Source organism: Olea europaea, chromosome 12, assembly GCF_002742605.1.
Source record: "Olea europaea var. sylvestris chromosome 12, O_europaea_v1, whole genome shotgun sequence".
Taxonomy (NCBI): domain Eukaryota; kingdom Viridiplantae; phylum Streptophyta; class Magnoliopsida; order Lamiales; family Oleaceae; genus Olea; species Olea europaea.
Window position 1 is genome coordinate 23086530 of NC_036248.1, and position 14774 is coordinate 23101303.

The 14774-nt window shown below is 36.0% G+C and overlaps 2 protein-coding genes across 2 annotated transcripts; both read right to left on the bottom strand.

Annotated features, from left to right (window-relative positions):
• Window positions 1-8394: 8394 nt before the first annotated feature.
• On the bottom strand, window positions 8395-10086 carry LOC111406802 (zinc finger MYM-type protein 1-like). The gene has a single exon (XM_023036174.1). The coding sequence runs from the start codon at window positions 10084-10086 to the stop codon at window positions 8395-8397; it is 1692 nt and encodes a 563-aa protein (XP_022891942.1).
• Window positions 10087-11283: 1197 nt separating this feature from the next.
• On the bottom strand, window positions 11284-14474 carry LOC111406121 (probable WRKY transcription factor 19). Its single transcript, XM_023035337.1, has 2 exons — window positions 14314-14474; window positions 11284-13684 (listed from the first exon to the last, which is right to left on the bottom strand). Exon 2 carries the CDS (start codon window positions 13399-13401, stop codon window positions 11524-11526), a length of 1878 nt encoding a protein of 625 aa, XP_022891105.1. The 5' UTR covers window positions 13402-13684; window positions 14314-14474; the 3' UTR covers window positions 11284-11523.
• Between the last annotated feature and the right edge of the window lie 300 nt (window positions 14475-14774).

A 14774-nucleotide genomic window follows, 5' to 3' on the forward strand; every position in this document is an offset into this window, starting at 1 on the left:
AAGCACAAGATATCAAGAAAATACATGCCTTTGGAATTCTCTATCATGTTTTGTTAATATGGCATTTATTACATTGTTGGGCTAGTTTGTTGCTTTTGGGGGATATTTTTAAATTTGGTATTGGTACTCTTGTTGGAATTGTTGCATTGGATTGGGAAGAGAATCCTTTGTTTGTTATGAAAATAGGCATCTTCTAAAATTCTGGACGAATCCGTTTCATGGCCTTCGATTGATAATTGTTGAGATATGTTTGTTTACTAGAGCCCCTATTTACAACCATTAAGGCATTCACATAGCATCTCCATTTGCAAAGAGAGCATTTTAGAGCACACCACCCATTTTTCGAATGTAATCCTCTGATTTCCATAAATAGAATAACTAACTCGAGGGGAATTCCACACATACAGGAAAGCACAGAGCATTGTCCCAAGCGAACAACTGAAGACATACTACTGGGAGTGGGAGTCAAGCCCCAGCCCTCAACCGTGAACTCCTTGAATCTCACCATGATCTGATAGATATATATCTAAATATACTTAGATAGATATAAATTCAGCTTGAACTGTAATCAAAGAAAAATAATGGAAATGGCTCTTATTCATGTTGAAAGGAATTTCCTCTTGTTTAATGAGCTATTCAGTGTAGAGTTTGCTTGCATCCTATTGAGCAACTGTGCATTTTTCGAGCTAAAAATAAAAAATTGTTAACGTTGTTGCATCATCTATATTTTCATCCTTATCTTCTGAATCATCAAGCAAAAGATCGTCTACTTGAAAGATACGAATTTTGAGAAGCTCTAAGGCCTAATACATTATACCGCATTTTCAAGGCAAGCTTTAAGACCTTGCATCATTGAAGGTGAGCTCAAGCTCGCGAATTTCTTATTATGAAAGACAGCATTCTATGAGTCCACATTCCTTGAATAAAGGAATGGACAATATCTTGGGGTCCTCGCTCCTTGAATAAAGGAATATGTGATATTTTTGAGCCCTCGTTCCTTAAATAAAAAAAGAGGTGACATTTTGGATTCCTCGTTCCTTGAAGAAAGGAAGAATCAAATCGCCAGATGTGTTTGCCCCTGCAAAAAGAGCCTTTCTTGGCCTTTTCTGCGGGATGTTTAATCCCCGCCTCATCAAATGCTTATTTCTCGTTTTGCGAGATGTTTATTCCTCACCTCTTACTATCATTGAGCTCAGTTGTAAGTCTCGTCCATTCGAGGTTCAATTATAAGACTCCGATGGTTCGACAGTTATTCGTAGGATGTCTATTCCCCACCTTGTCAGATGTTTATTTCTGGCTTCGTGAGATATTTATTCCTCGCCCCTCACCATTGTTGAGCTTAGTTGTAAGACCTCGTCCATCTGAGGCCCGCTTATAAAACTCCAATAGTTCGACAGTTATTCGTGGGATGTCTATACCCCGCCTCGCCAAACGCTTATTCCTGGTCTTGCGAGATGTCAATTTATTCTATGGCGAGCCCATAAACCTTTTCTCTTTGAGGCTTCATCACAACTTCCACTCAAGTCTAACAAGCTCGCCTCTCTACACGGCATCGCCTCATCCAACAAGCTTGCCTCTCTTTACAGTATCGCCTTATTCAACTGGCTTGCCTCTCTTCACGGCATCTTCTCATCCAACAGGCTCGCCTTCCTTCACGACATCGCCTTATTCAACAGGCTCGCCTCTTCACAACATCGCCTCATCCGATAGGTTGGCCTCCTCTTCATGGTATCGCCTCATCCAAAAGGCTCGCCTCTCTTTACGACATCACCTCATCCAACAGACTCGCCTCATCCAATAGGCTCGTCTCTCTTTATGTCATCGCCTCTTTTACTTATGTTCTTGCATCGCCTCTACATTAGCTTATCATAGCGGCTTATATATTCAGTCCTGTCTCAACATTAGCTTTATAACAATGGCTTATATTTCAAGTCCAAGCCACATATAAATATTCGATTTAGACTTGGAGGACTATTGTGATACTAGTGTCTTAATATCATTACATATTACTACTAGCACATACATTATATTATTGTTGTAAAGTACATATGTCAAAACACTGATAGCATGCTTCGTGACCCATGACATTATTTTCATTACAGACAGTACGTATGTCACGTTATCATCATTTTCATTTTATTACCGACATTTTGTTACTTACTTCACTATAGCACTACTAATACGCTGAGCTGTGTGAGTATATGATTTATTGTGATGCATAACAGACTCTCTTCATATTATATCTTGGAGAAATTTAATATGTTATCATTCACTTTATCATCATGAGTAATTTGAGGGGCGAATGGATCCCAAGTCATTTGGTATACGTGTCGTGGACATATTATATTATATTGCAGGTTGGTTTAGTTCATATTATAGAGGAGATGTTGCCGAAATTTCGAAAAATTATATGTAGCATCTATCTTTCAATGCAATTTGTAATTCCTCACTTATTTTGACTCGCACACATTTTTTGAGGTAGTTCGTAAATCCTCAATTATTGGAGCGGTTTATATTCTCGAGGCAATTGGTAAGTCCTTGCTTGTTTGGCACCAATGCATATTTTTCGAGGTAGTTCGTAAGTCTCGCTTATTGGAGCTACTCATATTTTTTTAAGTAATCTATAAGACCTCGCCTATTTAGCAGCTTATATTTCAAGTTCGACTCACATATAACTATACGACTCAGACTTGGGGGATTATTGTTATACACATAATATATCCTTAATTACGTGGCATACGCATGATGGAAGTGGGGGACCGATGGGGTATCGCCTATTTGACAATTCATATTTCAAATTCGACCTGCATATAAATATACGATTTAGACTTGGGGGACTATTGTTATACATATAAATTATTGCATTTTGGGCCTTACTATTGGACTTGGACGAGGCCCATTAATGCCCACAAGGCCCGCCTCGATTTTCTATATATATGATAATCCATTTCATTTTCAGGTATGTTTTCCTAATCCTATCCAAATCTCCTCTCCCTCTCTTGCACTCATATTCTCTTGTCCGACAGTTAAATTGACCATCGGAGTGCAAATGGTCGCAGAACCTTTTTTCTTGACGGGCGGCCTTTGCCTCCTAACGCGGTGTTCTGTGTGCAGGTTTGGAGGGGACGAGCTAGGGATTTGCTGGCGACATTTTTTTGGGTCAAAGTTCAATCAACATGCCTAATACTTTACTAATTTATGCTTATAATTTTATTAAACGTGAATTTTATTGTATAATATATTTAGGTTATTATGTGATTATTATTAATCATTCTTATGGATTGAACCTAGACATTGAATGGGAATATTTTCTTTCTGCTCACTTTTTGTGTAAGTAAATTGGGAAATATAAAATGAATAATTACAAATGGAAATTAATAACTAATAGAATCAAATTAAGAACTAAATAAGTTACTAAGAGTAGATTAAGGTCTATCTACATAATTCTAATTAATTTATCTCATTAAATATCATTAGGTTAGAATCAAGAATTCTACCCATTTCTTTACCTCCTTGCAATCACGTCGAGAAGCCGACCCTCTATGAAACCACTCATCATTTGCTTCAAGTTGTGGAATTGTGAATCTTGCATCTTGAGACAAGATACCAGGATTAATACCTGTATTGATATAAATCTATAATTTAGTTTTGTTCGTTGTTACTCTCATCATTTTGCTCAAACTTTATATTAAAATTTTAATAAGCTTATTTCACATTTTTGTAATTTAGTCTCCAACGTAGTGGAATTCTGATGGCTAGCCAATTTCCTCATTTTTCACAACATTTATGTATCAAAGATGCACCTTTTCAATTGCAGGAAACTTTATTTTACTTTATATAATATTCCATTGATCTTTTACTCTTGTTTGCTGATATTTTTATTTAAGAAATTATTTTATTCTTATGGATTTTGGTTATCTATTTAATCTCCAAAAAATAATGATGATGATGATGATGTCATGAAGGACGATTCTACAAAGTGAAAATTCTCTTTTGACTTACTATATATTGCTAGAATGCTGCTACACTTCTGTTTTACGGACCCTTGCCAAATCCCTCACAATTNTTTTTTTTTTTCATGTGGGATCGACCTCTACAGTGAGGGGTCGGTAAGATCCCTATAGGAAATTGCTCTGTTTGAGTGTCATCATTAATTTAAGAGCAAATGCAGTAGATGCTATGTTTTAGTACACTATTTATGTAGGCATGAATAAGTAGAAATCCAAACGATTCAACAAGCCACGGGATGTTAATTATATGCCGATGCACATTATTTAGTTGAGGCACACTTCACCGTCTTGAAGAATTGAGACACATCTAAACTCTATTATTATATTTTCTTTATTAATGTCTATAAAGGCGAATAAATAAATTAATTAATGGCAATCAACTAGGATCCTAGGCACATTGACTTCGTGAGCTGCTAGGGACATGTCCACTTACCTCTCTAGAAGTAAATTGGTGAGACTCAAGGTAAGTAAACCTCACATTGTTTTCATGCGCACGTTACATTAATAAATGTATAAATTTTTTACCAAAATTTGTTGTTATGTGATCTTGATATTTGATTATGAAGGTTATGTTACTAATGCTTCTTGACATATTCATGCACATCAATACATTCATGAGCATGCATGAAGTTTGAAGGAATAAAAAGCTTCTAGATGTTATGAGTCAATGAGTGTTTTAAAAATATATGTATCCCGATTGTTTTTTATTATGGGGTGTATGTTTATGCTATGAAAGGTATAAGTGGAAAATAGGGCGTGGAGGACCCGCGCACCCGACCAATGTTCAATGATAATGTTTAATATTAACCGCTTTGCGGGACTACTAGTAGGACTCGACCGGATTTCAAATAATAATTGCCTACTGTATTCTAATTGGCTAGGCGATACATCAAGTGAGCTCACAACATCAATATTAAGTTTTTAAAGAAATGAACAAAATTAGAATACATATCGAGAAATATTTTTATTTTAAAGTCATTTATGTGCATATCATAAGCATACATCATATACATAGGTTTACTTATTGAGTGTTAGCTAATTCCACGTTATCCCTCCCCAATTTCAAACGATAAAGGCATGATGCTTCGAGACGGTAGGACCTTTTGTACAAAGAAATGTCGATTTGAGAGCCAAAATGTAAAATTGAGACAATAGGGATGACTTGTGCAATAAAGACAAACGATATGAACTTTTTGCGTTAATTACCTATATTTTGAGAAAAGATTTAATGGAATATGACAGCAAAGATTAACTCTACAATAAATATTTGAAATGAGACTGTAAATGTCAAGTTCGAAACGATTGTGACTATCTTCATAATGAGTACAAATAATGGGGACATTTTTTGCTAATTACCTATTCTAGTATAAAGGACAAGGTTCAGTGGTATAATACATAAAAAAAAAAAATTAGTTTTTCTTTTCTTTTATAATACAAAAATGTCATAAAGTTTGTTTGGTATGGATTAAAATTTGATAAAAAAAAAAATTTTTAATCTAAATCAATAATTAATTTTATACACACATTTTGTAAGACTCTCAATTTTTTAGACACACATTTTGTTACGCTCCTATTTGGTGGCCATTATTTCTCACAAAATAATGTTTTTAATAGTAACTTTTAGAAAAATGTGTGGTTAAAAAGAAAAAAAAAATTAGGTTTAAGTGTAGAATATTTTACTGTATGAATGTGTGGTTGAAAATGAGTGTAGAAGAAAGAGTTTGAAAATAAATTTTGTTAAACAGGGGGCTAACTTTTTTGAAAATTTACAAAAAATCTGATTTTAATTTACGCCAAATATGGACAAAAAATAAGCTGACAAAAGCGTTGGTAAAAGTTAGTTTCATTCTTTCTTAGTGCCATTACATTAATTTTCCTAGTCGCGCATGTTAATGCAAAGTTGATGATTAATGAACATAGAATCAATTCAAAATTACTCTCCAATAAGTTCTATCTATATATTAAATGCTACAACATAAGTATATTTTATTTTATTTTTTAAAAGAAAAATAAAATCACATCTAATGATCATAGAGAATAGAAATATTGTTAATCTACACATGAAGTCTACCATGCAAGTTCTTATCCATTGAGTTAAATGTTTTATTAGTCATTGAACTTATACTTTCGCCACACTTTACTACTCAATGAACTTTAAAATATTTTTGAGTGGTCACTAAACTCTATCATGTTGCATTCCATCATTATATTTTATTAGTCATTTGAGCTTTAACATGCTTCTTAGTCGTAATTGAATTTTAACACGTTGTCTTTCATCACTGGCTCACTAGCTTACCATATTTCATTAATAATTGAACTATACTTCCGCCACAATTTATTCACGAAACTTTAATATGCTTCTGAGTGGTTACTAGACTTCTTAATATTTCCGAATAAAGTTTTCTATGATTATCAACCTAGATCAAGAAAAAAATAAACATCAACTGTATAATGAAACTATCAATTATGACGAGAATAATGATATTTATCGAGAAGATAGAATTTCTGTAATCGTCAAAAGTTATGTTCAAAGAGAAAGTAGAATACTATCATCAAATTGACATAAAACTTAAATTAGATTATAACCCTCCTTTGCGTCGAGAAAATAAAATAGAGAAATTATTTCTTTATTTCAATTGAGATTGTAGACCCAAATCAAGAAAGTAAAAATTTATATCTCAAACAAGCAGTAAAATTTTTTATTTAGAGTCAAAATATTAATCAAGACTAACAAATTATAATTCTTAGAGTTGTACAAGATAATTCAAAAGGAAACAAGGGTGTCGTCTTCGTGTATTGTATTTTATACTTAAAACATTTTAGCTTTCTAAAAAGTTGACTTCAACGAGAGTGACCACCCGAAAGTATTTTAAAGTTTAGATAATAAAGTATAACGAAAGTATAAGTTCAATAACTAATGAAATGTGGCGAATGGGTTATGAAGTTCACTATGCTAAATTTCAATGACCAATGAAACATGGTGAGTGAATGATGGAGTGTAACGTGTTAAAAGACCACTCGAAAACATTTTAAATTTTAGTCAGTTCTTTGTGCCAAAATAAATTGATACATATATCAATATTTTCTTCTTGAATATAATGATCCATAGTAACAAAATAAGTAGTCAATAAGTGGTTTATTATGGTTTCTTTCTATTTTTTTTTATTTTTTTTTAAATATGTTTCTGGATTTGTATTTTGTGTTGTCCTCGAAGACATGATATATTGGTCTTTTTTCTTACTGTTTCATTATCAATCCGTAGAAGCAAGGGATGGTGAAAGAAGGCAAGCAAGTTGCCTTTGTCAAGAGTGGGAGATAGCTTATCTGGCGGTTCGAGCAGGGGCGGAGCCAGTATTTATGTTCAGTGCGGGCATCATTTTTCGACGCCGAACTTCGAGGTTTTGGTCATAGATTTAATGATGATAAAAAAATAAAACAATATTACAATAACACTAAAAACGACATACAGGGGCGGAGCTAGAATTTATGTTCAGTGCGGACATCATTTTTCGACGCCGAACTTCGAGGTTTTGGTCATAGATTTAATGATGATAAAAAAATAAAACAATATTACAATAACACTAAAAACGACATAATTTATATATTAAACTTGTTCCTTGCGAGTTTTCATGTTTTGATATCGTCGTACAGTAACTTCATTATCGAGCTTCAAAAATATATCTCTCTCTACATAAACAATAGTACCATCATTCATCCACTAATCACCCATCCGATTGTGCAATCTATTCTTTACGATGCTCATTGCAGAAAAAACTCTCTCCACAGTAGCGGTAGCAACCGGTAAAATCAATGCTAAAGTCAAAAGTCTGTAAACCAATGGATATACCTTATCTTTCTTTGTCAAAACTAATTTCTCCGCAAGATCACCAAGGTCATTCAACCCTTCAAACTCTTTGTTAGAGCGCATGTCAAAAATATAAGTCTCAAGTTGATCGTTAAGTACAATACCATCTACTGCAGAGAAATCTAATGGATAAAGCTCAGCAAGTCTAATCAAATTTTTCTTGTCAAAAGAAGAAAATGAATCTTGTGGGCATAAACAAGCTACACAAAGGAGTAACTCTATATTTACCTCCGAGAAACGATCATTCAATTCTTGAAGTTGTAAATCGATGACAGAGTAGAACAAATCTACTCGATAATAATGTAAATTTATAATTTCTGGAGAATTACGCTGAGGGCGACCACGAATTGCAAGGCGTACAAACATATCATCCATATTGGGTACATGAATATAATGTTTTTGACAAAAAGAACATACTTCTTCCAAAAAGGAGTCCCACCCTTCGTCTCTCATTATTTGGAGTCATCGTTTGCACAATCTCACCAATTGCATTGCATTCACAATATCTTGATCTTTTCTTTACAATGCCTTTGACAGTTCATTTGAAATCCCCAACACACTTCTCATCAACTGTAGATTAAATGCAAAATCAAATCTTTGTATCAACTCCAATAAATTTGTTGCATCAGATCTTTGATCACAAGAACAAGACTCATCTTCAATAATTATTACAAGTACATCTAAAACAGAAGAGAACATGGCAAACAAGTTGACCAAAGAATTATAATGTGAACTCCATCGTGTATCACCAGAGCGCTGAAGGGTCGTTTCTTGATTAAGTCCCCGTCCACTTAAAATCTCACCTTTTTCCAATGCCTCAACAATAAAGTCTAATTGTTTTTCTCGAAGAAGATCACATCGTTTGGAAGATGCTCCAACAGTATTTATTACGTTCCCAACCACACCAAAGAAGTTAGTAATAGGGATGTTCTTCTTTGCCACAGCCACAAGCGCAAGTTGGAGTTGATGAGCAAAACAGTGAATGTAAAAGGCACATGGACTCTCATTCAAAATGAGTGTTTTCAGACCATTAAACTTACCTTGCATATTACTTGCTCCATCATAACCTTGTTCTCTCAATCTAGACATACTCAAGTTATATCTAGAAAATACCTTATCAATTGCAGCCTTAAGTGATAGAGCCGTGGTACTTGTAACATGTTCAATCCCTATGAAGCGTTCATTGACATGCCCACTATTGTCTACATAACGTAAAACAATAGACATTTGCTCCTTCATTGACACATCACAAGATTCATCAACTAGAATAGAAAATAGCGAGTCGCCAACATCTTTGATAATAACATTGATCGTTTCAATAGCACAAGCATTTACTATATCCTTTTGAACATCATGTGATGTCAATTTGCAATTGTGAGGAGCATTTCCCAATGTGACGGCACTGATAACTTCATTATGAACAGCCAAAAATTGATATTGCACTAAGAAGTTACCTGGATTGAGAGAATCCTCAGATTCATCATGACCTCGAAATGAGTGCCCTTGTCGCAAAAGAACTCGAACACAATCAATGGATGCATTAAGGCATGTAACATATGCATTTCTTGCTTGTTCTAACTGTTTGTAGAAAACTGATTGAATGTGTTGCTCTTGATTCATCAACACTTCACATTTAATGCGAGCTTGATTATGTGCACTATCATGAAGCCCAACATGAGTATGAAGCATTTTTTTATCTTTCCAGTATGTAAAACATTCGCCAACAAAAGACTCACCTCCACTTTGCTTTTCAGATCTTGTTCTGAAAAGATAACAATACAAACAATAAGCAGCATCCTTCTTTATACTGTACACAAACCAACTACTGAACTCTTTAAACCACGAAAGATTGAATCGTCTAATTGTTACTCCAAATTGTCGCTTTGGAAAGTCATGATCTTGAGGCTGACAAGGACCCTTTAACATATATGCTCTTCGAACTTCATCTCGGATGTTAGCATTGTAATCCAAAATGGGTATCCTTAGACCAGGGTCAGTTGGAAGTTTTGTGACATCAAATTCCACATCATTCGATAACCCCTCATCAACTTCCACATCATTCGATAACCCCTCATCAACTTCCACATTATTCGATACCCCCTCATCAACACTATCTACGTTCCTTTTTCGTTGAAAGTATTTATTCATTTGATATCTGGATTTAAACATTTGATATCCAGTTATTACTTGAAGTGAGTGAGAATAATTCATAATAACAAAAGGATCATAAATTCACAATTTCAATTCGCAAGTGCAATTCACATTTCATAATCCAATTCACAATTTCACATTATCAATCCAATTTCACAATATCAATTCACCTTCCAAATCGCAAATTCACAATGCAATTTATACAATTTCACAATTTAATTCACAATTTCACACTATCAATCCTATTTCACAATATCAATTCACCTTCCAAATCGCAAATTCACAATGCAATTTATACTATTTCACAATCAACTTCACAATTCACAATTTCCAATTTCACACTATCAATCCAATTTCACAATATCAATTCACCTTCCACATCACAAATTCACAATGCAATTTATACTATTTCACAATCTAATTCATAATTTCACACTATCAATCCAATTTCACAACATAAATTTACATACTAAGTTATCCTTGTGTGACAGAGTGACTGAGTGAGAATGACTGAATTAATGAGAATATGCAAAATCGAAGAAATGAAAATTAGGCAGCAGACAAAATCGAAGAAATGAAAATTAGGCAGCAGCAGCCATAAATTAAAAATAATCTTTGTATCTCGCAGACTCACACCGGCAAACGGCTCACGGCAGTTTAGTTGGAATTTGGAAGAACATCTAAATTCGAAATTAATTACCTTCTTTACAGGCGGCAGCTGGTGTGGACTGTGCGGTGGCGCCTGGCAGACGACGGTTTAGTTGCGGCCTAATCTAGGAGATGCACTTCACTGATTTCAGTTTCGGCCTAATCTAGACAGCAGGGGCGGAGCTTACACTTACAGGGAACTAAGGGAAGGAGATTAAAGCCCCTAATCTAAGAGATGCAGGCCACCGGTGCAGGGGCGGAGATGGGCGGAGCTTCGACTTTGAGAGCACAGGCGAGAGACGAGTATGGAGAGAGAGGCAATTAATGGATTAAGGGTTTGGCCTGATTCTTATTTCAAACGGGTTAAGAATGATGGGTCTGGGTCACTGGGTCCGAGTCGATAAACGTAAATGGGTCATGGGCTGTGGTTACTTGGGTTGGGCTTCCATCTGGATTGTTACTTGTTAACTAGGCTTTCAAGAAAAAAAAATTATTTGGGCCTAGTGGAGCCCAAAAGTTCTGCCCGCACTGGACCTAATGGGGCTCCGCCCCTGATTTACAGAAGACTCAAAACAGCCTTGACTAAAACAGAAACTATACAGACCCGAATTCAATACTTTAAATTCTTGGACTTCTGAAGTTCCCAAGCACAATATAACACAATGAATGAGATAAGGATTCCTTATCCACAGTACCAACTCCAAAGACAAACAAAATGCAATAGAAATCTTTTGAAACCAATAGAACTGCCTGGGAAGAAGACAGCATAATGGGATGAATTTAACTTACACCCAACTATGAGGCATAGGATAAGATTTTATTGGCTCCAAATTTCGACCAACTTCTTGATTATTGTTGCTTGTGCTTGTACTTCCTCTTAAGCAAAGTCATTAAGCTTCCTCCATGCACCCTACCTTCTGGAAGAGACAAATCATTCAAGCTCATGCTTCCATGAGTGAAATTTTCTTGTGGTGAAATCCGCGTAGTAATCAGTTGTTGCCTATAACCCTTTGATTCAATCCATGTACCAATGCAATCAGAAAGAACGCTTCCAGTTGCAGAAAACTCTTTCAACTGGGAAAATGAGCTAGGGGGTAGATCCTGAACTGCAGAAACCATAGAAACACTCTTGTGCATATGTTTATCTTGAATTTGTGCACTGTGGGCAATGCACAAGCCAGATTTCTCTCTAGCAAACTTGTCGCATGGAATGGCACCTTGACTACCAAACTCTGAACTCAACTGTCCCCAAGAGCAGCGTTTTCCACCACCATGCGCTTTGCAAAAATCAGTGCTTCCTTGTGCACTCTTTGTACATCCTTCAAACTTGCACCTTTTTCCACCCCCATGGCGGACACAATAGTTCGTGCGTCCCCTTGCACTCTTAGTGCATTCAGACACGGCACACCTCTTGCCCCCTCCATGACTAACACAAAATGAAGTTCCCCCATGCACGCTCTTCGTGCATCCAACAAATGTACATCTTTTCCCCCCACCATGGCCTTTGCATAACAGAGTACCTCCTTCTGCACCTTTCGTACAGCCCAAAAACGTACACCTGCTGCCACCACCATGAGCTTTACAAAACATTGTAATACCCTGAGCACCCTTTGTACATGCAGGATACTGACAGCGACGACCACCTCCATGAGATATGCAGAGGCCAGATATTCCCTCAGCACTCCCGGTGCAATTTTCCATCATACACCTTTTGCCACCCCCATGACGAATGCACATGCCAGACTTACCTCTTGCAGCACGAACACAGCCCTTGTGATTGCAGTGCCTACCACCACCATGACCTATACAGTATTCAGTACCACCTTCAGCACTCTTAGTACACCCAAGATACTGGCAACGCCGACCACCTCCATGAGCCTTACAGAAAACTGTCCTGCCTTCAGCTCCCTTTTGACAGCCTTCCCTCTGACACCTCCTGCCACCTCCATGGGCTATACAAAGACCAGAAGAACCTCTTGCTCCCTTGATGCATCCTTCAAACCTACAAGTTTTCACAGCGGTTCGGCGCTGCTGTTGCTTCGTAACTGACCCAGAAGCACCAGCAACTGAGCATGGTGTTGCTGCTGGAGTTGATACAACATTTAGGGTCGCCGAAGTAGGATTGTCCCAGTAATGGCCTTGATCCAAAGGAATCGAAGTCTCTAGATTCTGCAATGGAGACACAAGAGGCCCAGTTTTCCAACGAGATGATGTTGATCCTTCGTCCACAAGTTGAAATGTGGAGGCTAATGCTGCTGACTTGGAATTGTTTTGGTAAGGACTAAAGAGTTGAGAAACAGTTGTGACATCAGATTCAGCAGGTCCAGTGGATAGACTCAATTCTAAGTCTATTTTAGGCTTCCTTGCTTCAAGTGTATTTTGAGCCCCAGCAGCTACCTTAGTTGGGTTGGATGTCCTGTCATCTCCTAGGTTGATGTTGGTACTTGGACCAAGATCAATAGAAGACTCTTCCGTTTCTTTCCCTGAGCATATGGCAGTGTAGAAACTTGATGAACGATCCAAACCAAGAACCAGAGTAGATCCATCTTTCAAGTTAATATGCCCATTAACAACATTCCGTTTCCTCTTGCTTCTGTTGGAATAACAGGATCTTGTCACACCATGTGCATTAAGATCCGGAGCAGCAAAGGCCTGACAATTGACAAATTTGCATAGATCTTTTGACACAGAGGCCAAAGAAAAAGCACAGTGGGGGGTGCTGTCCATGCACCGTCAATTCACCCCTCAAGACAAATCAATGGATGAAATTTAAAATTATGAAAATAACAGATTGCTGGACTTCCCGAGGTTGAAGAAGAAAAGAAGGGAAATACTAATGAGTAAAGATCAAACAGTAGCTTCCAAAAATGGGACAACATCCACCACTAACAAAACCTGAAGTGTCCTGGCGATCCATTCTAAGATATGTAATATAATTTGAGAAAATCACAAGCTTTATCGATTGAGAAACATCATTATCCATGCAGACATAAACTGGCCACTAGTCATCCTGTTCCAAGCAAATAAAATTCGATACATGGAGTTAGTTTGCCAGATTAAAACTAACATAATCGATATATAAATGAAAATCCTGTGAGCAGATCAAAGAAAGTTTCTACCAAACAAAACAACTCTTTGATGGAAGAAAGTGATCTATGGATATTATTCGAGACTGGATGCAAATCAAATGAATCATAAGTGCGTAAGCAGAATAGGAAAAAGTAAAGAAAGAATTAAACATAAAAAATAAAACAACCATGGTTTATCAATTTTGTATCAATAAATTACTATGTTCACTGCAAAAAATCGTATTCTACAAGAAACTGAAATCTTTGTGATACCATGAGAAATATTATTAAAAAGGAAGAAAAGCCTACAGAACTCGACTTAAATAAAGAAAGTATATATACGCAGAATACGTTTAGATAATAAAAAATGTATATCTCTTTCTTAACTCTCTAATTCTGCTTCAATTCAAACAAATTGACAAAAAAATATTTAAAAGAAAGCTTAAATTATTGTTGAATTCATTGCTTTCAACTTAAATCAAAACAAAAATGTAAACCAGATGCAGAAATGAATATCTTATACAATATAGTTGGTAGCTGAATATATTTCCAAAATTAAATTGGGAATTACCTTCAGATTTAGGGAGTTTAAAGGTGCAAGAGAACAATCAAATGCTTGGCGAAAACTAGGGTTTTGGAGTGCCGGCAAATCCGAAAGAAGTGTGAGAGAGTGAAATTGGTGGAGAAAAAAATGAGAGAGAAAATCGAGTGAGAATTCGATTAATAGTAGAAACGTTGGCGCACGTTAAATCGAGGCATTTTCGATCCTCCGCATGCTCCCACACTTTGCTTCCCGTACGTCCTCGTTGGTCAACGCCACCAATGACTATTTTTTTTTCCCCCTCAATATTTATTTCATATATTTTTATCTGCTATCAACTCATCATAAGTCTGCACATTTATTAAAAAAAAATAATAATAATAGTAATAATGTCGTCTAACACTAATTGTATTAGACCACCATTTTAAGTATCCCATGTAATAGAGTGAAATCACTTTACTCATTTAATTATTCTTTTCATTTAGTGCTTG